A 20,102-nucleotide genomic window follows, 5' to 3' on the forward strand; every position below is an offset into this window, starting at 1 on the left:
CTGGGGGGCGTGCCCAAGCCCACGCGGGGGCGTGCCCAAGCCCCATCGGGAGGGGCGTGCCCAAGCACAGCTGAAGGGGCGTGGCCTTGCCCGCTCGTGTGGGGGCGTGGTCTCCTCGGGGCCACGCCCCTCCGGGCCCACCGTGGGGGCTATGGGGCAGCACCCCCCCCCTCCTCCTCCTCCTCCCCCCCAATGCAGGGCAGGGCCCGGATGCCTGGGCCCCTTTTGGGGCAGGGGGTGGGGGAGGCACCCGGACGCCTGGGCCCCCGCCAGGTGGGGCCCCACCCCGTGACTCAGCTCCGGCGCGCTCCCAGCCCCACACGTGTGGGGCGGCCGTGTCCGGGGCGGGGGGGGGGGGGGGTGTCCCCAAGGAGGACGCGGGCCGGGCTCGTTTCTCCTCGTTTATTCCCTCCGTGGGGCCGGCGGGTCGCCCCCCACCCCCCCCCCACCCCCCCATACACCCCCCCTCCCCGGGCCCCCGCCCTGCCCCACAGCGGGCCGGGGGGCGCCGGGGCCCCACACGTCACGATCACGGCACAAGACAGACAGCGGGGCTGGGGGGGGGGAGGGGCGGCCGCCGTGGGGCAGGCTGTGGGGCAGGCCACAGGGCTACAGAGCAGGCCATGGGGCACGGCTATGGGGCAGGGCCGTGGGGCAGGGCTATGCGGCAGGCCATGAGGCTGTGGGGCAGGGCAATGGGGCAGGCCCCAAGGCTGTGGGACAGGGCTATGGGGCAGGCCATGAGGCTGTGGGGCAGGGCTATGGGGTGGGGCTATGGGGCAGGCCCCGAGGCTGTGGGGCAGGGCAATGGGGCTTTGGGGCAGGAAAATGGCGCAGGCCACAGGGCTATGGGGCAGGTTATGGGGTGAGGCTATGGGGAAGGGCTATAGGGCCGGGCAATGAAGCAGGCTGTGGCACTATGGGCAGGCCACATGGCTGTGGGGCAGGGCTATGGGGCAGGCTGTGGTGCTATGGGGCAGGGCTATGGGGCAGGGCGATGGGCCGCAGGGCGATGGGGCAGGCCGCGGGGCCGTGGGGCAGGGCGACGAGGCAGATTGCAGGGCCGTGGGGCAGGCTATGGGGCGGGCCCCACAGGCCCCATAGCCGCACACAGAGGGGGCGGGGCCGCCCCGCCCCCATAGGCCCCGCCCCCCACCCCCCGGGGCGGCTCCTGGGCTCGGCGCCCCCTGCTGCGGGGGGGGACCTGCGGGAGAGAGGCCGTCAGGGGACCCCGACCCATAGCGGCACCCCCAGACCCATAGCAGCACCCCCAGACCCCCATGGGGCATCCTGACCCATAGCGGCACCCCCAGACCCATAGCAGCACCCCAGACCCCCGTGGGGCACCCAGACCCATAGCGGCACCCTCAGACCCCCATGGGGCACCCCGACCCATAGCGACATCCCCAGACCCCCATGGGCACCCAGACCCATAGCGGCACCCCCTGACCCATAGCAGCGTCCCCAGACCCATAGCGGCACCCCAAACCCTGTGGGGCACCCCCAGACCCCTATGGGGCACCTCAACCCACAGCAGCACCCTGGCCCCCATGGGGCACCCTGACCCATAGCAGCATCCCCAGACCCATAGCGGCACCCCCAGACTCCTATAGGGCACCCCAACCCATAGCAGCACCCCCAGACCCATAGTGGCACCCAGACCCCCATGGGGCCACCCCAGACCCCCACAGGAACACCTCAGACCCACAGGGGCACCCTCAGACCCCATAGTGCCCCCCCAGACCCACAGGGCCACCCCAGACCCCACAGGGCCCCCCAGACCCCATAGTGGCCCCCCCAGCCCCCCACGGTGACACCCCCAGACCCCATGGGAACCCCCAGACCCCCATAGGGGCACCCCAGATCCCATAGTGGCCCCCCCCAGACCCACGGGGATACCCCAGACCCCATAGTGGCCCCCCCAGACCCCATAGGGAAGCCCCAGACCCCCACAGGGGCACCCCCGGACCCCCATAGGGGAACCCCAGACCCCATAGTGGCCTCCCCAGACCCCCATGGAGGCCACCCCAGACCCACAGGGCCACCCCAGACCCCCACAGCGGCACCCCCAGACCCCCATAGTGGCCCCCCCAGACCCCCATGGAGGCCCCCCCAGACCCCATAGTGGCCCCCCCACACCCATGGGGCCCACCCAGATCCCATAGTGGCCCCCCCAGACCCCATAGGGGCACCCCAGCCCCCCACGGTGACACCCCAGACCCCATAGGGCACCCCAGACCCCCACAGGGCCACCCCAGACCCCATAGTGGCCCCCCCAGCCCCCCACGGTGACACCCCCAGACCCCATGGGAACCCCCAGACCCCCATAGGGGCACCCCAGATCCCATAGTGGCCCCCCCCAGACCCATGGGGATACCCCAGACCCCATAGTGGCCCCCCCAGACCCCATAGGGAAGCCCCAGACCCCCATAGGGGCACCCCCAGACCCCCATAGGGGCACCCCAGACCCCCATAGTGGCCCCCACAGACCCCCATGGAGGCCACCCCAGACCCACAGGCCCACCCCAGACCCCACAGTGGCCCCCTCAGACCCCCATAGTGGCCCCCCCCAGACCCCCATGGAGGCCCCCCCAGACCCCATAGTGGCCCCCCCACACCCATGGGGCCCACCCAGACCCCATAGGGGAACCTCAGACCCCCATAGTGGCACCCCAGACCCCATAGTGGCCCCCCCAGCCCCCCACAGCGACAACCCCAGACCCCCATAGGGCCCCCCCCAGACCCCATAGGGGCATCCCAGACCCCCACGGAGACACCCCAGACCCCCATAGTGGCCCCCCAGACCCCATAGTGGCCCCCCAGACCCCCATAGTGCCCCCCCCAGACCCTCACAGTGCCCCCCCCAGACCCCACGGGAACCCCCAGACCCCCATAGTGGCCCCCCAGACCCCATAGTGGCCCCCCAGACCCCCATAGTGGCCCCCTAGACCCCACGGGAACCCCCAGACCCCCATGGAGGCCCCCCCAGACCCACAGAGCGACACCCCCCCCCCAGCCCCACAACTCACCCTACATCTGGTTGGCGAAGGAGGTGGGGGCGCCCTGGCCGTAGCCCCCCTCGGGGGGGCCGTAGCCGCCCTGCCCGTAGTCGGGCTGGTAGCCGCCGCCGCCGCCGCCGGGCTGCCCGTAGCCGCCCTCGGGCTGCCCGTAGCCGCCGCCGCCGCCGTAGCCGCCCTCGGGGGCCGCCTGCTTCTCGGGGGCGCCGGCGGGGGGGCCGCGGCCCCACGGGCCCCCCCAGCCCGTCTCCTTGAACACGAACCACACGTTGCCCGTCCACAGCACCAGGTTGAGGAAGCCGAAGACCTGCGGGGGGGGTCCGGGGGGGGGGGAAACGCGCTATAGGGGGCGGCCTATAGGCGACCGGGGCGGGGGGGGGCTATAGGGGATGGGGGGGGGGGCTGGAGGGGTGCTATGGGTCCCGGGGCAGTGCTATAGGGGGCGGCCTATAGGCAATGGGGGGGGGCTATAGGGGATGGGGGGGCTGGAGGGGTGCTATGGGTCCCGGGGGAGTGCTATGGGGGGTCTATAGGGGTGCTATGGGTCCTGAGGGGGCTGCAGGGGGCTCTAGGGGTGCTATGGGTCCCAGGGAGTGCTATAGGGGGTGGCCTATAGGCGACCGGGGGGGGGGCTATAGGGGATGGGGGGGCTGGAGGGGTGCTATGGGTCCCGGGGGAGCGCTATGGGGGTCTATAGGGGTGCTGTGGGTCCCCGGGGAGCGCTATAGGGGGCGGCCTATAGGCAACAGGGGGGGCTAGAGGGGGTGGGGGGGGCTAGAGGGGTGCTATGGGTCCCGGGGGGGCTGTGGGGAGCTCTAGGGGTGCTATGGGTCCCAGGGGAGCGCTATGGGGGGTCTATAGGGGTGCTATGGGTCCCAGGGGAGTGCTATGGGGGTCTATAGGGGTGCTATGGGTCCTGGGGGGCTGCGGGGAGCTCTAGGGGTGCTATGGGTCCCAGGGGAGCGCTATGGGGGTCTATAGGGGTGCTGTGGGTCCCCGGGGAGCACTATAGGGGGCGGCCTATAGGCAACAGGGGGGGCTAGAGGGGATGGGGGGGCTGGAGGGGTGCTATGGGTCCCAGGGGAGCACTATGGGGGTCTATAGGGGTGCTATGGGTCCCGGGGGGCTGAGGGGAGCTCTAGGGGTGCTATGGGTCCCAGGGGAGTGCTATGGGGGTCTATAGGGGTGTTATGGGTCCCAGGGAGGCTGCAGGGAGCTCTAGGGGTGCTATGGGTCCCGGGGGAGCGCTATGGGGGTCTATAGGGGTGCTACAGCTCCCAGGGGGCTGCAGAGGGTTCTAAGGATGCTATAGGACCCGGAGAGGGGCTATGGGAGCCTATAGGGGTGCTATGGGTCCCGGGGGGGGGCAGGGGCTCTAGGGGTGCTATAGGTCCCAGGGGAGCGCTATGGGGGTGCTATGGGTCCTGGGGGGCTGCGGGGAGCTCTAGGGGTGCTGTGGGTCCCCGGGGAGCGCTATAGGGGGCGGCCTATAGGCAACAGGGGGGGCTAGAGGGGATGGGGGGCTGGAGGGGTGCTATGGGTCCTGGGGGAGCACTATGGGGGTCTATAGGGGTGCTATGGGTCCCAGGGGAGCACTATGGGGGTCTATAGGAGTGCTATGGGTCCCAGGGGAGCGCTATGGGGGTCTATAGGGGTGCTATGGGTCCCGGGGGTGCACTATGGGGGTCTATAGGGGTGCTATGGGTCCCGGGGTGCACTATGGGGGTCTATAGGGGTGCTATGGGTCCCGGGGGGCTGCGGGGAGCTCTAGGGGTGCTATGGGTCCCAGGGGAGCGCTATGGGGGTCTATAGGGGTGCTATGGGTCCTGGGGGGCTGCGGGGAGCTCTAGGGGTGCTATGGGTCCCGGGGGAGCACTATGGGGGTCTATAGGGGTGCTATGGGTCCCAGGGGAGCGCTATGGGGGTCTATAGGGGTGCTATGGGTCCTGGGGGGCTGTGGGGAGCTCTAGGGGTGCTATGGGTCCCGGGGGAGCACTATGGGGGTCTATAGGGGTGCTATGGGTCCCAGGGGAGCGCTATGGGGGTCTATAGGGGTGCTATGGGTCCTGGGGGGCTGTGGGGAGCTCTAGGGGTGCTATGGGTCCCGGGGGAGCGCTATGGGGGTCTATAGGGGTGCTATGGGTCCCAGGGGAGCGCTATGGGGGTCTATAGGGGTGCTGTGGGTCTCAGAGGAGCGCTATAGGGGGCGGCCTATAGGTGATGGGGGGGCTATAGGAGATGGGGGGGCTATAGGGGATGGGGGGGCTGGAGGGGTGCTGTGGGTCCCGGGGGAGCGCTATGGGGGTCTATAGGGGTGCTATGGGTCCCGGGGGGCTGCGGGGAGCTCTAAGGCTGCTATGGGTCCCGGGGGTGCACTATGGGGGTCTACAGGGGTGCTATGGGTCCTGGGGGGGGGGGGGGGGGCTGTGGGGAGCTCTAAGGGTGCTATGGGTCCCGGGGAAGCGCTATGGGGGTCTATAGGGCCTGAGGGGGCTGCGGGAGGCTCTAGGGGTGCTATAGGTCCAGGGGAGCGATATGGGGGTCTATAGGGGTGCTATGGGTCCCGGGGGGGCTGCGGGAGGCTCTAGGGGTGCTATGGATCCAATGGGAGCACTATGGGGGTCTATAGGGGGTGCTATAGCTCCCGGGGGGGTGCAGAGGGTTCTAAGGATGCTATAGGACCCAGAGGGGGGACTACGGGAGCCTATAGGGGTGCTATGGGTCCCGGGGGGGGGGGCAGGGGGAGCTCTAGGGGTGCTATAGGTCCCAAGAGAGTGCTATGGGGGTCTATAGGGGTGCTATAGGTCCCAGGGGGGCCTGCAGAGGGGTCCAGGGGTGCTATAGGTCCCTGGGGGGCTGAGGGGGGCTCTAGGAGTGCTACAGGTCCCAAGGCAGCGCTATAAGAGTCTATAGGGGTGCTATAGCTCCTGAGGGGTCTGCAGGAGGCTCTAGGGATGCTATAGGTCCCGGGGGAGCCCAGCAGGGCCATGGGGGCAGTATAGGAGCAGTATAGGAGCACCCTAGGGGTGCTATAGGGGACCATAGGGTCTCCATAGGGGCGCTATAGGGTTGCCATAGGGGCTCACCACGGAGGTGTTGAGGCCGGAGGTGAGCGGGGCGCGCAGGCCGCGGCAGCAGGGCCCCCCTGGGGCGCTATGGGGCGGTATTGGGGCGCTATAGGGGCACCATAGGGGGCCATAGGGACCCCATAGGAGCACCATAAGGTCGCTATAGGGTTGCCATAGGGTCTCACCACGGAGGTGTTGAGGCCGGAGGTGAGCGGGGCGTGCAGGCCGCGGCAGCAGGGCCCCCCTGGGGTGCTATGGGGCGCTATGGGGCACTATAGGGGCACCATAGGGTCACCATAGGGTCGCTATAGGGTCGCCATAGGGGCTCACCACGGAGGTGTTGAGGCCGGAGGTGAGCGGGGCGCGCAGGCCGCGGCAGCAGGGCCCCCCTGGGGTGCTATGGGGCGCTATGGGGCACTATAGGGGCACCATAGGGTCGCCATAGGGTCGCTATAGGGTCGCCATAGGGGCTCACCACGGAGGTGTTGAGGCCGGAGGTGAGCGGGGCGCGCAGGCCGCGGCAGCAGGGCCCCCCTGGGGCGCTATGGGGCGGTATTGGGGCGCTATAGGGGCACCATAGGGGGCCATAGGGACCCCATAGGAGCACCATAGGGGCGCCATAGGGTCGCTATAGGGTCTCACCACGGAGGTGTTGAGGCCGGAGGTGAGCGGGGCGCACAGGCCGCGGCAGCAGGGCCCCCCCGGGGCGCTATGGGGCGCTATAGGGGCACCATAGGGACCCCATAGGAGCACCATAGGGTCGCCATAGGGTCTCACCACGGAGGTGTTGAGGCCGGAGGTGAGCGGGGCGCACAGGCCGCGGCAGCGGGGCCCCCCCAGGGCGCTATGGGGCGCTATAGGGGCACCATAGGGACCCCATAGGAGCACCATAGGGTCGCTATAGGGTCGCCATAGGGTCTCACCACGGAGGTGTTGAGGCCGGAGGTGAGCGGGGCGCGCAGGCCGCGGCAGCAGGGCCCCCCTGGGGTGCTATGGGGCGCTATGGGGCACTATAGGGGCACCATAGGGGGCCATAGGGACCCCATAGGAGCACCATAAGGTCGCTATAGGGTTGCCATAGGGTCTCACCACGGAGGTGTTGAGGCCGGAGGTGAGCGGGGCGCGCAGGCCGCGGCAGCAGGGCCCCCCCCGGGGCGCTATAGGGGCACTATAGGGGCACCATAGGGGGCCATAGGGTCGCTATAGGGTCACCATAGGGTCACTATAGGGTCTCACCACGGAAGTGTTGAGGCCGGAGGTGAGCGGGGCGCGCAGGCCGCGGCAGCGGGGCCCCCCCGGGGCGCTATGGGGCGCTATAGGGGCACCATAGGGACCCCATAGGAGCACCATAGGGTCGCTATAGGGTCGCCATAGGGGCTCACCACGGAGGTGTTGAGGCCGGAGGTGAGCGGGGCACGCAGGCCGCGGCAGCGGGGCCCCCCCGGGGCGCTATGGGGTGCTATAGGGGCACCATAGGGGCACTATAGGGTCGCTATAGGGTCGCCATAGGGTCTCACCACGGAGGTGTTGAGGCCGGAGGTGAGCGGGGCGCGCAGGCCACGGCAGCAGGGCCCCCCTGGGGCGCTATGGGGCGGTATTGGGGCGCTATAGGGGCACCATAGGGGGCCATAGGGACCCCATAGGAGCACCATAAGGTCGCTATAGGGTTGCCATAGGGTCTCACCATGGAGGTGTTGAGGCCGGAGGTGAGCGGGGCACGCAGGCCGCGGCAGCGGGGCCCCCCCCGGGGTGCTATGGGGCGCTATAGGGGCACCATAGGGACCCCATAGGAGCACCATAGGGTCGCTATAGGGTCGCCATAGGGTCTCACCACGGAGGTGTTGAGGCCGGAGGTGAGCGGGGCGCGCAGGCCGCGGCAGCGGGCCCCCGGGCGCCGGCAGCCCGGCAGCTCGGCCAGGACTCCGGCGGGCGCCGTGGCCTCCTTGACGTCCGCCAGCGCCTTGGCCCAGGCGCAGGAGCTCACCAGCCACAGGAAGGCCAGCGCCCCCGTGGCCACCAGGTCCTGGGCGCGCGGAGGACGGGGGGGGACGGCGTCACACGCGCCACCCGGCTGTCCCCCCCCCCCCAATGGACCCATCCCCATGTCCCCCATGGCCATCGTGTTCTCCATGCCCACCATGTCCCCATGTCCCCATCTCCATGTCCTCCATGTCCTCCACAGCCCCATGCCCACCATGGCTCCGTCCCCATGTCCTCCATGCCCACCATGTCCCCATGGCCCCATCCCCATGTCCCCCATGGCCATCATGTTCTCCATGCCCACTATGTCCTTCATGGCTCCATCTCCATGTTCTCCATGGCCCCATGCCCATGTCCTCCATGTCCCCATGGCTCCGTCCCCATGTCCTCCATGCCCACCATGGCCCCATCTCCATGCCCACCATGTCCTCCATGGCCCCATCCCCACCATGGCCCCCGTGACCCCATGTCCTCCATGTCCCCCATGACCTTCATGGCTTCATCCCCATTTCCCCCATGTCCTCCATGGCCCCAGGCCCACCATGTCCTCATGGCTCCGTCCCCACGTCCTCCATGGCCCCATGCCCACCATGTCCCCATGGCTCCGTCCCCACGTCCTCCATGGCCCCATGCCCACCATGTCCCCATGGCTCCATCCCCATGTCCTCCATGTCCCCCATGACCCCATGTCCTCCATGTCCCCCATGACCCCATGCCTTCCATGTCCCCCATGACCCCATGTTCTCCATGCCCACCATGGCCCCATCCCCATGTCCTCCATGTCCCCATCCCCACCATGTCCCCATGTCCCCATCCCCATGTCCTCCATGCCCACCATGTCCCCATGCCCACCATTGCCCCATGCCCACCATGGCCCCATGGCCCCATCCCCATGTCCTCCATGCCCACCATGTCCCCATGCCCACCATTGCCCCATGCCCACCACGGCCCCATGGCCCCATCCCCATGTCCTCCATGCCCACCATGTCCCTATGCCTACCATGTCCCCAATGTCCTCCATGTTCCTCCGTGTCCCTCCATGTCCCCCTATGTTCATGTCCCCCCATGTCCCTCCATGTCCCCCCCTGGCCCCATGACCCCACCTCCACATCCTCCATGCCCACCATGTCCCCATGCCCATGTCCTCAGTGTTCTCCATGTCCCTGTGCCCCACATCCCCATGTCCAGGTGCCCCATGTCTCCCATGTCCAGGGGCCCCATGTCTTGTCCTCCCATCCCTGTGCCCCACATCCCCCACGTCCTTGTGCCCCACATCCCCGTGCCTCCATGCCCCACATCCCTCCATCTTCTCCCCACATCCCCATGTCCCCATGCCCCGCATCCCCCATACCCATGTCCTCATGCCCCACATCTCCCCCATCTTCTCCCCACATCCCCATGCCCCACATCCCCCCGCCTTCTCCCCCACCTCCCCGCGCCCCCCATCGCCCCACAGCGCCCCCACTCACGATGACGGGCCCCTTGTTGTTCTCCCGGTACTTGCTGTCGAGGAAGAGGTAGACGCCGAGGGCGCCCAGGGCGTAGAGGAAGGCGAAGACGGCCACGGTGACGAAGAACTCGGCGGCCGACGAGTAGTCGCCCACCAGGAACACCTTCTCCTGGCCGGCGCCCTGGCACGTGGGGGCCACGAAGTACACCTGGTGCAGCCTGCGGCACCCGCAGCGGGCTAGCGCCGGCCCCCGCCGCCGGCCCCCGCGCCCCCCCGTGTCGGCGTGTGGGGACAAGCATCTGCCCCGTTGCACGTAGCATCTCCCCCAGGGGGTCCATATGGGCCTGGAGCATCCCTGGTTGGTCCCTATGGACTTGGAGCATCTCTTCACATGATCCCTATGGACCTGGAGCATCTCCACAAATGGTCCATATGGGCCTGGAGCATCCCTGGTTGGTCCCTATGGGCCTGGAGCATCTCCACAAATGGCCCATATGGGCCTGGAGCATCTCCCCACATGGTCCATATGGGCCTGGAGCATCCCAGGTTGGTCCCTATGGACTTGGAGCATCTCCACAAATGGTCCATATGGGCCTGGAGCTTCCCTGGTTGGTCCCTATGGGTCTGGAGCATCTCCCCTCATAGTCCATATGGGCCTGGAGCATCCCTGGTTGGTCCCTATGGACTTGGAGCATCTCTTCACATGATCCCTATGGACCTGGAGCATCTCCACAAATGGTCCCTATGGGCCTGGAGCATCCCTGGTTGGTCCCTATGGACTTGGAGCATCTCCCCATGTAGTCCATATGGGTCTGGAGCTTCCCTGGTTGGTCCCTGTGGACCTGGAGCATCTCCACAAATGGCCCATATGGGCCTGGAGCATCCCTGGTTGGTCCCTATGGGCCTGGAGCATCTCCACAAATGGCCCATATGGGCCTGGAGCATCTCCCCACATGGTCCATATGGGCCTGGAGCATCCATGGTTGGTCCCTATGGTCCTGGAGCATCTCCCCACATGGTCCATATGGGCCTGGAGCATCCCAGGTTGGTCCCTATAGGTCTGGAGCATCTCCCCATGTGGTCCCTATGGGCCTGGAGCATCCCTGGTTGGTCCCTATGGACCTGGAGCATCCTCCCCACATGGTCCATGTGGACCTGGAGCACTCCCCACATGGTCCATGTGGACCTGGAGCATCCCTGGTTGGTCCCTATGAACTTGGAGCATCTCCACAAATGGTCCCTATGGTCCTGGAGCATCTCCCCACATGGTCCATATGGGCCTGGAGCATCCATGGTTGGTCCTTATGGACTTGGAACATCTCCACAAATGGTCCCTATGGGCCTGGAGCATCCCTGGTTGGTCCCTATAGGTCTGGAGCATCTCCCCATGTGGTCCCTATGGGCCCTGGAGCTTCCCTGGTTGGTCCCTATGGACTTGGAGCATCTCCCCACATAGTCCATATGGCCTGAGCTTCCCTGGTTGGTCCCTATGGGTCTGGAGCATCTCCCCGCAGAGTCCATGTGGACCTGGAGTATCCCTGGTTGGTCCCTGTCGGCCTGCAGCATCTCCCCACATAGTCCATATGGTCCTGGAGCATCCCTGGTTGGTCCCTGTGGACCTGGAGCATCTCACAAATGGTCCCTATGGGTCTGGAGCATCTCCCCACATGGTCCATATGGGCCTGGAGCTTCCCTGGTTGGTCCCTATGGGCTTGGATCTTCTCCCCAAATACTACATATGGGTCTGGAGCATCCCAGGTTGGTCTGTATGGGTCTGGAGCATCCTCCCAAATGGTGCATATGGGCCCGGAGCATCCCTGGTTGGTGCATATAGGTTTGTAGGATCTCCCCAGAGGGGGCATATGGGTCCATAGCATGCCAGACTGGATCATGTGGGTCTAAAGCATCTCCCAGATGGAATGTATGGTCCTGGAGCATCCCCCTAGTGGCCCCATACGGGACTGTAGCATCACCAGTTGGTGCATATGGGTCTGGAGCATCTCCCTAGTGCTCTACATGGGCCTGGAGCATCCCAGGCAGGTCCATGTAGGTCTGTAGGATCTCCCCAAATGGCACATGTGGGTCTGTGGCATCTCCTAGATGGTGCATATGGGTCTGGATCATCTCTCCCAGTGCCCCATGCAGGTGTGGAGCATGCCAGGTTGATGCATATGGGTCTGGAGCAACCCTAGGTGGTGCATATGGGTCTGAAGCATCCCACCCAGTGCCCCGTATGGGTCTGCAGCAACCCCAGTTGGTGCATATGGGTCTGGAGCATCCCACCCAGTGCCCCGTATGGGTCTGCAGCAACCCCCAGTTGGTGCATATGGGTGTGGAGCATCCCTTCTGGTGCCCCATACGGGTCTGCAGCAACCCCAGGTTGATGCATATGGGTCTGTAGCAACCCCAGTTGATGCATATGGGTCTGGAGCATCCCACCCAGTGCCCCATATGGGTCTGCAGCAACCCCAGTTGGTGCATATGGGTCTGGAGCAACCACCAGGTTGATGCATATGGTCTGCAGCAACCCCAGTTGGTGCATATGGGTCTGGAGCATCCCACCCAGTGCCCCATAGGGGTCTGCAGCAACCCCGGTTGGTGCACACGGGTCCGTAGCACCCCACAGCTGGTGCTCGGGGGCCCGTGCCCCCCTCCCCGGGGTTGCAGCCCCCCCGCGGCGCACCTGAAGGGGTAGCCGAAGTCGACGGCGATGTTGAGGTTGCTCTCGTTGCGGGTGGCACATTCGACGCTGAGGCGGAAGGAGCCCGAGTAGCTGCCGCAGGTGGCGAAGGCGAAGATGGAGAAGAGCTGGGGGGGGGGATGGGGACAGGAGGGGTGACTTGGGGGGGGGCAGCGGGGGGTGGTCATGTCCCCCCCCCCTCCCCACACCCCCGGATGGGCAGAGCCCACGTTCGTTACCCCCCCCTCCCCCAAACCGGCCTCGTTAATCCCAGGATTAGACCGGGATGACCCAGATCAGCAGCTTGCTTCGGGGGGGGGGGGGGAACTAGGGGGATCCAGAGGGTCCGGAGGGGATCTGGGGGGGGGGGGGTCAGGGGAATTGGGGGGGGGGGTCAAGAGGGTCCTGGGAGGGATCTAGGGGGGGGGATCAGGGGGAACCAGGGATCTAAGAAGGTCCTGGAGGGCATTTTGGGGAACTGGGGGGGTCTAGGGAGGTTCTGTGGGGGGTTCAGGGGAATTGGGGGGGGTCTGGGGGGGTTCAGGGGGTCCTGGAGGGTTCTAGAGGGGTTTGGAGAGAACTGGGGGGGGTCTGGGGGGGATCTATAGAGGGTTCAGGGGGGTCCTGGGGGGGGATCTAGGGGATCTGGTGGGGGTTCGGGGGGAATTGGGGGGTTCAGGAGTGTCTGGGGGGGGATCTAGGGAGGTTCAGGGGATTTGGAGGGTCTGGGGGGTCCTGGGGTGATCGAGGGGATCTGGGGGGGGGGGGGGGTCCAGGGGCAATTGCGGGGGTCGGGGGGGGGTCCGAGGGGGGGGGGCTGTGGGGGGGGTCACTCACCCACTCCAGCAGCTTCAGGAAGCCCAGCGGCTCCTTGATCACCCGGAACTGGCCCCCGGCCACCAGCTGCGGGACAGACCCTCAGCGGGGGGCCCCGGCGTCCGGGGAGGGGGGGGGGCGCCCTCCAGGGGGGCGCTGCGCCTCGGGGCTGGGTGTGACCTCACGCCTGACGCTGTGCTGACGTCATACCACGCCCCCCCCTCGCCCGGAGGGGTCCCGGGAGGGGGGGGGGGCTCCGCTGCCCCCCCCCCCCGAAGCGCAGCGCTGCATCATCCTCCCCCCCCCCCCGCTGGAAAAATGCGGCCCCCCCCCCGGCGCTGCGGCACCCCCCCCCCCCACCCGGCCTGCAGCGGCTGCTGCAACATCCCCCCCCCCCGGGGCAAATAACCCCCCCCGGGGCAAATATCCCCCCCCCCCCTCGGGGGGCATGTACTCCTCGGCAATGCAACCACTCCCCCCCCCCACTCCCCCGTAAATTGCATCCTCATCTCTGCTGCAAATCCACCCCCCCCCCCATGCAACTGACCCCCCCCCGGGGTAAATAACCCCCCCGGGGTAAACAGCCTCCCCCCCCGGACAGTGAAACGTGCCCGCCCCTGCTGCAAATATCACACCCCCCCCCCCCCGTGCAAATCCTAGCACAAGTGCATCCGTCCGTCCGTCCCCCCCCCGCAAATCAAATCCACCCCCGCTGCAATCTCAGCCGCCCCCCCCCGGCTGATGTCCGTCCCCCCCCCCCCGTGCAAATTGCACCCCCCCCCCAGCGCAAACTGCACCACATCTCTGCAAATATCCCCCCTCCCCACGCAATTACCCCCCCCCCCAAATTAAATCGTTCTTATGCAATTAATTCTCTGGTGCAATTAAATGTCCCCGTCCCCCTCGGTGCAATTAACCCCCGATCCAATTTAATCCCCCCCCCCGTGCAATTAACCCTTTGCTGTAATTAAATCACCCCCCCATGCAATTGACCCCCTGGTGCAATTAAATCCCCCCCCATGCAATTGCCCCCACCCCGTGCAATGACCCCCCCCCGGTGCAGTCGCCCCCCCGCAGGCGCTGCCGTGGGTGGGGGGGGCCGGGGGGGGCCGGGGGGGGGGCCGCGCTCACCTGGTTCAGCACCTCCATCGCTGCGGGCTCGGGGAGACGCAGCGCGGCGGCGGCGGGGGGAGCGGCGCCGGACGGGAACAGCCGCACGCGCGCGCCGCGGCGGCGGGAGGGGCGGCGCCAGGCGGGAACAGCCCCTTCTCCCCCCCACACACAGTTCGCGTGCGCGCGCGCGCGCGCGTGGGAGGGCGGCGGGCGCAGCCCGCGCATGCGCGGCGGGAACAGCGCCGCCGAGCGGCCCCGCGCAGAAGGGCGGAAGTGACGCGTTGAGGCCGCCGCGGGACGACGCCATGTTGGGGTTCTGGCGAGTCTCGACGCCTGGGGCGGCGCCATGTTGAGGCCCTGGCGGGCCTCGACGCCTGGGGCGGCGCCATGTTGAGGCCTGGCGGGCATCAATGCCTGGGGCGGGCGCCATGCTGAGGCCTGGCGATATTCAGTACCTGGGGCAGCGCCATGTTGAGGCCTGGCAGGCCTCGACACCTAGGGTGGCGCCATGTCGAGGCCTGGCAAGCCTTGACACCTAGGGTGGTGCCATGTTGGGGCCTCTGGCGAGATTCGACGCCTGGGGCGACACCATGTTGGGGCCTGGCGATCCTCAAGGGCAGGTTTATTTGGGGGTGGGGCGCAAGCCCGAATGCCTGGGTCCCCCAGGCCGGGCTTTTTTGGACAGTGAAGGCCCAAACGCCCCCCGCAGCAAGGGAGAGGAGGTTGCCGAGAGCAGTGAGGCCTCTGGGGCGAGAGCAGGAGGCGCCTGGACGCCTGGGTTCTGCCGCCAGACGCAGGGACACGCAGCCAGAGGGACGTGCCGGGTTTTTTTTTGGAGGGGGGGGCAGCGGCGTCACCCCTCGCGCAGGAGCTCCTCCAGCATCTCCTCGCACATGTGCAGCGCCCGCGCCACGTGGAAGCAGCCTGCGGTGGGCAGAGCGGGCGCCAGGCCCAGTTAAACCAGTATCCCCCCCTCCCCCGCCAGTAACACCAGTACGGCCCCCCAAACCCCCTTCAGCACGCAGGCCGCCCCGGGGATACCACGCCGGGGGGGGACCCAGGCGTCCGGGGGAGCCCCCGCCTCTCGTCACCTACCTTTGAAAGGGCCCCCCTTGATGGTGAGCGCCACGTTCCCCTCCCGCGAGAGGTACCCGAACCACTCGCCGTGCTCGGGGTCGCGGAACTGGGGAGAAAGGAGGGGGGGGGGGGATAAGAGGGGTGTCCCAGTTGCCCCAGCTGCTCCATGGGGGGGGCCCAGGCGTCCGGGGCACCTTGCTGAAGGTGTAGTCGGCGACGCGCTGGAAGGCCTCGAGGCGCTCGGGCCGCCGGTCGTGGGCGTAGGCAGCCAGGAGGGCCACCATGGCCTCGGCGTGGGGCCACCACAGCTTCATGCTCCACTCGAGCTGGGGGGAGGCAGCCGTCAGGGGCGGGGGGGGGGGGGACCCAGGCGTCCGGGCGCTCCCCCCAGCCCCAGCCCCACGGCGTACCTGCGTGGGGCAGTGCCCGTCGGCGTCGAGGAAGGCGAAGAGCCCCCCGTGCTGGGGGTCCCAGCCGCGCCGCAGGGGCCCCTCGATGAAGGCGGCGATGGCGCGGGCTGCCAGCGCCTCGTCGCCCCGGCGCTGGGCGAAGCGCAGCAGGAACCAGCCCGCCTCGATGGCGTGACCTGCCGGGGGGGGGGGCAGGACAGCGGGCCCAGGCGTCCAGGGGAGCCCTGCTTCACCCCCCCAACCCTGCCGGCAGCGGGCCCAGGCATATCCCGGACGTCCCACCCCACACGTCGGGGTTCCCCCTGCCACCCCAGGGTGCCGCTGTGTCACCCCCCTGCTTCCCCCTGCCCCGGGGACCCAGGTGTCCGGGCTGCCCCCACCCCCCAGCCCCGAGGGCCCAGGCGTCCGGGGGGGGAACCCCCGCGTGGGGCTCACCGGGGTTCATCAGCCGCCCCATGCTCCCCGGCAGCTCCTTCCCGTCCGGGGAGACGTTTTCCAGCACGACGGAGTCGCCCCGCTGTGGGGGCAGGCGGATTTGGGGGCGGCCGGGCGGCTATGGGGGCTTGGGGGGAGGAGGCATGGGGGGTGGGGAGCTCCCGGGGCAGGTTTGGGGTGCAGGGGGGATCTGGGGGGGCCAGGAGATCCGAGGGAGGGGTGCTCCCAGGGAAATGGGAACAGGTGGGAGGGTCTCAGGGGTGTCCTGTGGGGGTGCATGGTCAGATGTGGGGTGCAGGAGGGTCCATGCGGAGATTTGGGGGTGCAGGGAAGACATTGGGGATATTTGGGGGTGCAGGAGGTTCCTGGGGTGGAACTGGGGTGCAATGAGGATATTTTGGGGGTGCAGGATGCTCCTGGGGGGGACTTGGGGGGGCACAGGGGATATTTGGGGGTGCAGGAGGCTCCTGGGGGGGGACTTGGGGGGGCACTGAGGATATTTGAGGGGTGCAGGATGCTCCTGGGGGGGACTTGGGGGGGCACTGGGGATATTTGGGGATGCAGGAGGCTCCTGGGGGGACTTGGGGGTGCACTGGGGATATTTGGGGGGGTGCAGGAGGCTCCTGGGGGGCAGAATTGGGGGGCACTGAAGTATCTGAGGATGCAGGAGGATCCTGGGGGGGAACTGGGGGTGCACAGGGGATATTTGGGGGTGCAGGGGGGACTTGGGGGTGCACAGGGGATATTTGGGGATGCAGGAGGCTCCTGCGGGATGTAGGAGGTGGCTGTGGAGGGGATTTGGGGGTGCAGGGGGGGGAAGCTGTGGGGTTGGGGGGTGCAGCGGGCTCCGGGGGGGGGGGGCAGGCGGGATTTGGGGTGTCCCCCCCCCTCCTTGGGGAGGGGGGCTCGGGGGTACCTGGAGGTTACCTGGAGGTGGGCGAGGAGCCGCTGGGCGCCCCAGGCCGCCAGCTCGTCCAGGCCCTCGTCGTCGTCGCCGCCGTCGCCGTCGCGGAGCTGCTCGGCCAGGCCCAGCACCATCATGGGCACCGCCAGCGCCTCGTGGGGGGGGGCCCCCGCCAGCTGGGGCCGCCCCAGCTCCTGGGGGGCCTCGCGGGCCCAGCGGGCCACCGCCGCCATCCACTCCCGCGCCGCCGCCTGCCGGGGGGGGGGCCCAGGCGTCCGGCATCCCGCCACGGCGAGGACCCGGGCGTCCGGCACCGCCGGGGCTCCCCACCGAGGAGCGGCCGGGCCGGGCGACGCCGAACGTCCCGGGATCTGCCCCCAAAAAAGGGGGTGCCCCCTCCCCCCGCACCCCCACCCCCTTCCAAGGTAGGGGGGGGGCCCAGGCGTCCGGCTCACCCGGTAGCAGGGCTCGCTGGCGGCCCGGCCCAGCTCGTCGAGGCCCAGGGCGCAGAAGACCTCGCTGAAGACGGTGCGTTGCACCCGCGCCGGGCGCCCGTCGCGGCTGAGGGCGAAGGCGGCGCGGGGAGAGCCGGGCTCCAGCCGGGCGCAGCGCAGCAGGAACTCCCCTCCTGCAGGAGGGGGGGCCCAGGCGTCCGAGTGACTCCCGGGCGGCCGGGCGCACCCCTTCCGGGGGACCCAGGCGTCCGGGAACGCTCCCCCGCAATCCGGGCGCTCTCACCTGCCCGTGCCGCCTCCAGGATTTCGGGGCGCCGAAAACGGGGCACTTTCCGGTAAAGCCGGGAGTAGACCCACACCTGGAGAGGGGGGGGAGGGACAGTGGAGGAGCCCAGGCGTCCGGGTGCCCCGGTCCCTCCCGTCCCCGCCCCAGGGGGGATCCCGGTGTCCGGGTTCGCCCCCCCCCCTCCGAGGGACCCCGGCGTCCGGGCTCACCTGCCGGCCCTGCAGCCACACGTACTTGGTCTCGTCGTAGACGGAGCCGTCGCGGCTCAGGCACGAGAAGAAGCCGCTGCCGGGGCGGGACGAGGGTCACCCGGACGCCTGGGCCCCTGCCCGGCTTGAGGGGGGGTTAAGGGGGGGGATGAGGGTTCAGCTGCCTGGATGCCTGGGTCCGTGGGGGGTGTGGGGCCTGGACGCCTGGGTCTGTGGGGCAGGTGTGGGGCCCAGACGCCTGGGTCCGTGGGGCGGGTGTGGGGCCCGGATGCCTGGGTCCGTGGGGGGGTGTGGGGCCCAGACACCTGGGTCCGTGGGGCAGGTGTGGGGCCCGGATGCCTGGGTCCGTGGGGCGGGTGTGGGGCCCGGACACCTGGGTCCGTGGGGCGGGTGTGGGGCCCGGATGCCTGGGTCCGTGGGGGGGTGTGGGGCCCAGACGCCTGGGTCCGTGGGGCAGGTGTGGGGCCCGGATGCCTGGGTCCGTGGGGCGGGTGTGGGGCCCGGACACCTGGGTCCGTGGGGCGGGTGTGGGGCCCGGATGCCTGGGTCCGTGGGGCGGGTGTGGGGCCCGGACACCTGGGTCCGTGGGGCGGGTGTGGGGCCCGGATGCCTGGGTCCGTGGGGGGGTGTGGGGCCCAGACGCCTGGGTCCGTGGGCAGGTGTGGGGCCCGGATGCCTGGGTCCGTGGGGCGGGTGTGGGGCCCGGACGCCTGGGTCCGTGGGGCGGGTGTGGGGCCCGGATGCCTGGGTCCGTGGGGCGGGTGTGGGGCCCGGACACCTGGGTCCGTGGGGCGGGTGTGGGGCCCGGATGCCTGGGTCCGTGGGGGGGTGTGGGGCCCGGACGCCTGGGTTCACCCGTGCTGGGGGTCGTGCGAGTGTCGCTCCCAGAAGGCGATGGCCGCGTCCAGCTCCGCTGCCACCCGCTCGCGCCAGGCGCTCAGCGACGCCATCGGCCTCGGAGGTGGGGGGGGATCCGCTGTGGGGCGCCCCACGGAGCCCTCAGCCCCACTGAGTGGGCCCTCAGGTCCCCCCAACCCCAGCCCCATAGACCTGGCTCTGCAGCCCCATGGAGCAGGCTGGGGGGCGGCCTGCAGACCCATAACCCTGGTGGTGGGTGTCCCGAAGAGCCCTCAGCCCCATAGCCCCACCCCAGAGACCCCTCAGCCCCATAGCTCCAGCCCCAAAGAGCCCTCAGCCCCATAGCCCCAGCTGTGGGGTGTCCCACAGACCCCTGAGCCCCAACCCCAGCCCCACAGACCCCTCAGCCCCACAGTCCCAGCCCCACAGACCCCTCAGCCCCATAGACTGGGCCTGAAGACCCCATAGCCCCAATCGTGGGGCGCTCCACAGACCCCTCAGCCCCACAGCACCCTCTCTGCCCCACAGACAGGGCTGTGGGACACCCCCACACACAGCAGGGCAGCCCCATAGACAAGCCTCAGCCCCACAGCTGAGAAGGGGGGGGGGACCACAGAGACCCCCCCCCGGCCCCACAGACCTCCCCCCAGCCCCGAGGCTGCCCCACAGCCGGGGGGGGGAGGCGCCTCCCCCCCCCCCGGCCCCACAGCCGAGGCCGCCGCGGACCCACCGAGGCGCCGCGCCGCTGCCCCGTCACGAGACCCCGCGCCGCTGGCCCCGCCCCGCCGGGCCCTTCCCCAGCCCAGGCCCCGCCCCCCGCGCTGCCTGCCCCGCCCCTTAGACCCCAGCCCCGCCCCCAGGACCCCCCCCAGCCCCCGGGACAAGCCCCACCCCCGGGACTGCCTGGCCCCGCCCCTTAGAACGCTCCAGAGCCCGCCCACCCCATCAGGCCCCGCCCACCCAGGAGGCCCCGCCCCTGGACCCCTCTCACACACACACACACACACGCCACAAAACACCCCCTTATTTTTTTACTCCAAAAAAATGTCTTTAATTGTTCAAAATAGCACAAAAACGACAGATACGGACAGCACGGGGGGGGGAGGGGCAGGCCCCCCAATACACTATAATACACGGGACTCCCCCCCCGCCCCACGCGGTGGGGGGGGGGCCGGAGGGGGTGGCGCGGGCCTGGGCCCCCCCCCCTTCTCGCCGCCCCACGGCTGCCCCACGGCGGGGTCTGTACAGAGGGGCCAGGGGGGGGCGGGGGGGGTTACAAAACTTCATTCCAGCAACTGCAACAGGTAAAAAAGGCTCCCACCCCCCCCACACAATGACCCCCCC

The 20,102-nt window shown here is 69.0% G+C and overlaps 2 protein-coding genes across 3 annotated transcripts; both read right to left on the bottom strand.

Annotated features, from left to right (window-relative positions):
* Positions 1-487: 487 nt before the first annotated feature.
* Positions 488-14,653, bottom strand: SYP (synaptophysin). Of its 2 annotated transcripts, none has more exons than XM_067315094.1 (7): positions 14,143-14,653; positions 13,033-13,098; positions 12,199-12,323; positions 9,535-9,696; positions 7,917-8,108; positions 3,030-3,324; positions 488-1,204 (listed from the first exon to the last, which is right to left on the bottom strand). In XM_067315094.1, the coding sequence occupies exons 1-6, from the start codon at positions 14,552-14,554 to the stop codon at positions 3,031-3,033; spliced, it is 1,251 nt and encodes a 416-aa protein (XP_067171195.1). In that variant the 5' UTR covers positions 14,555-14,653; the 3' UTR covers positions 488-1,204; position 3,030. The 2 variants fall into 2 exon arrangements, with proteins under 2 accessions (XP_067171195.1, XP_067171196.1); XM_067315095.1 differs by having other exon boundaries at positions 9,535-9,733; positions 14,143-14,160.
* A 76-nt stretch (positions 14,654-14,729) lies between these two features.
* RENBP (renin binding protein) lies at positions 14,730-19,010 on the bottom strand. Its single transcript, XM_067315069.1, has 9 exons — positions 18,756-19,010; positions 17,901-17,976; positions 17,689-17,764; positions 16,974-17,578; positions 16,047-16,128; positions 15,612-15,787; positions 15,396-15,527; positions 15,220-15,307; positions 14,730-15,048 (listed from the first exon to the last, which is right to left on the bottom strand). Exons 1-9 carry the CDS (start codon positions 18,998-19,000, stop codon positions 14,978-14,980), a joined length of 1,551 nt encoding a protein of 516 aa, XP_067171170.1. The 5' UTR covers positions 19,001-19,010; the 3' UTR covers positions 14,730-14,977.
* Positions 19,011-20,102: the final 1,092 nt, after the last annotated feature.

This window comes from Apteryx mantelli, chromosome 41 (genome assembly GCF_036417845.1).
Source record: "Apteryx mantelli isolate bAptMan1 chromosome 41, bAptMan1.hap1, whole genome shotgun sequence".
NCBI lineage: Eukaryota > Metazoa > Chordata > Aves > Apterygiformes > Apterygidae > Apteryx > Apteryx mantelli.

Bases quoted from the DNA above. Each gene is read 5' to 3' on its own strand.
- SYP (XM_067315094.1), bottom strand. From the start codon at position 14,554: ATGGCGCCCGCCCCAGGCATTGATGCCCGCCAGGCCTCAACATGGCGC. The intron at 9,697-12,198 runs GTGCGCCGCGGG...CCCACGTGCCAG, and splicing joins GACTTCGGCTACCCCTTCAG to GGCGCCGGCCAGGAGAAGGT. The intron at 8,109-9,534 runs GTGAGTGGGGGC...CCGCGCGCCCAG, and splicing joins ACAACAAGGGGCCCGTCATC to GACCTGGTGGCCACGGGGGC.
- RENBP (XM_067315069.1), bottom strand. From the start codon at position 19,000: ATGGGTCTGCAGGCCGCCCCCCAGCCTGCTCCATGGGGCTGCAGAGCC. The intron at 17,977-18,755 runs GTGAACCCAGGC...CCGCCCCGGCAG, and splicing joins TCGCACGACCCCCAGCACGG to CGGCTTCTTCTCGTGCCTGA. The intron at 15,308-15,395 runs GTGCCCCGGACG...CTTTCTCCCCAG, and splicing joins CCGACTACACCTTCAGCAAG to TTCCGCGACCCCGAGCACGG.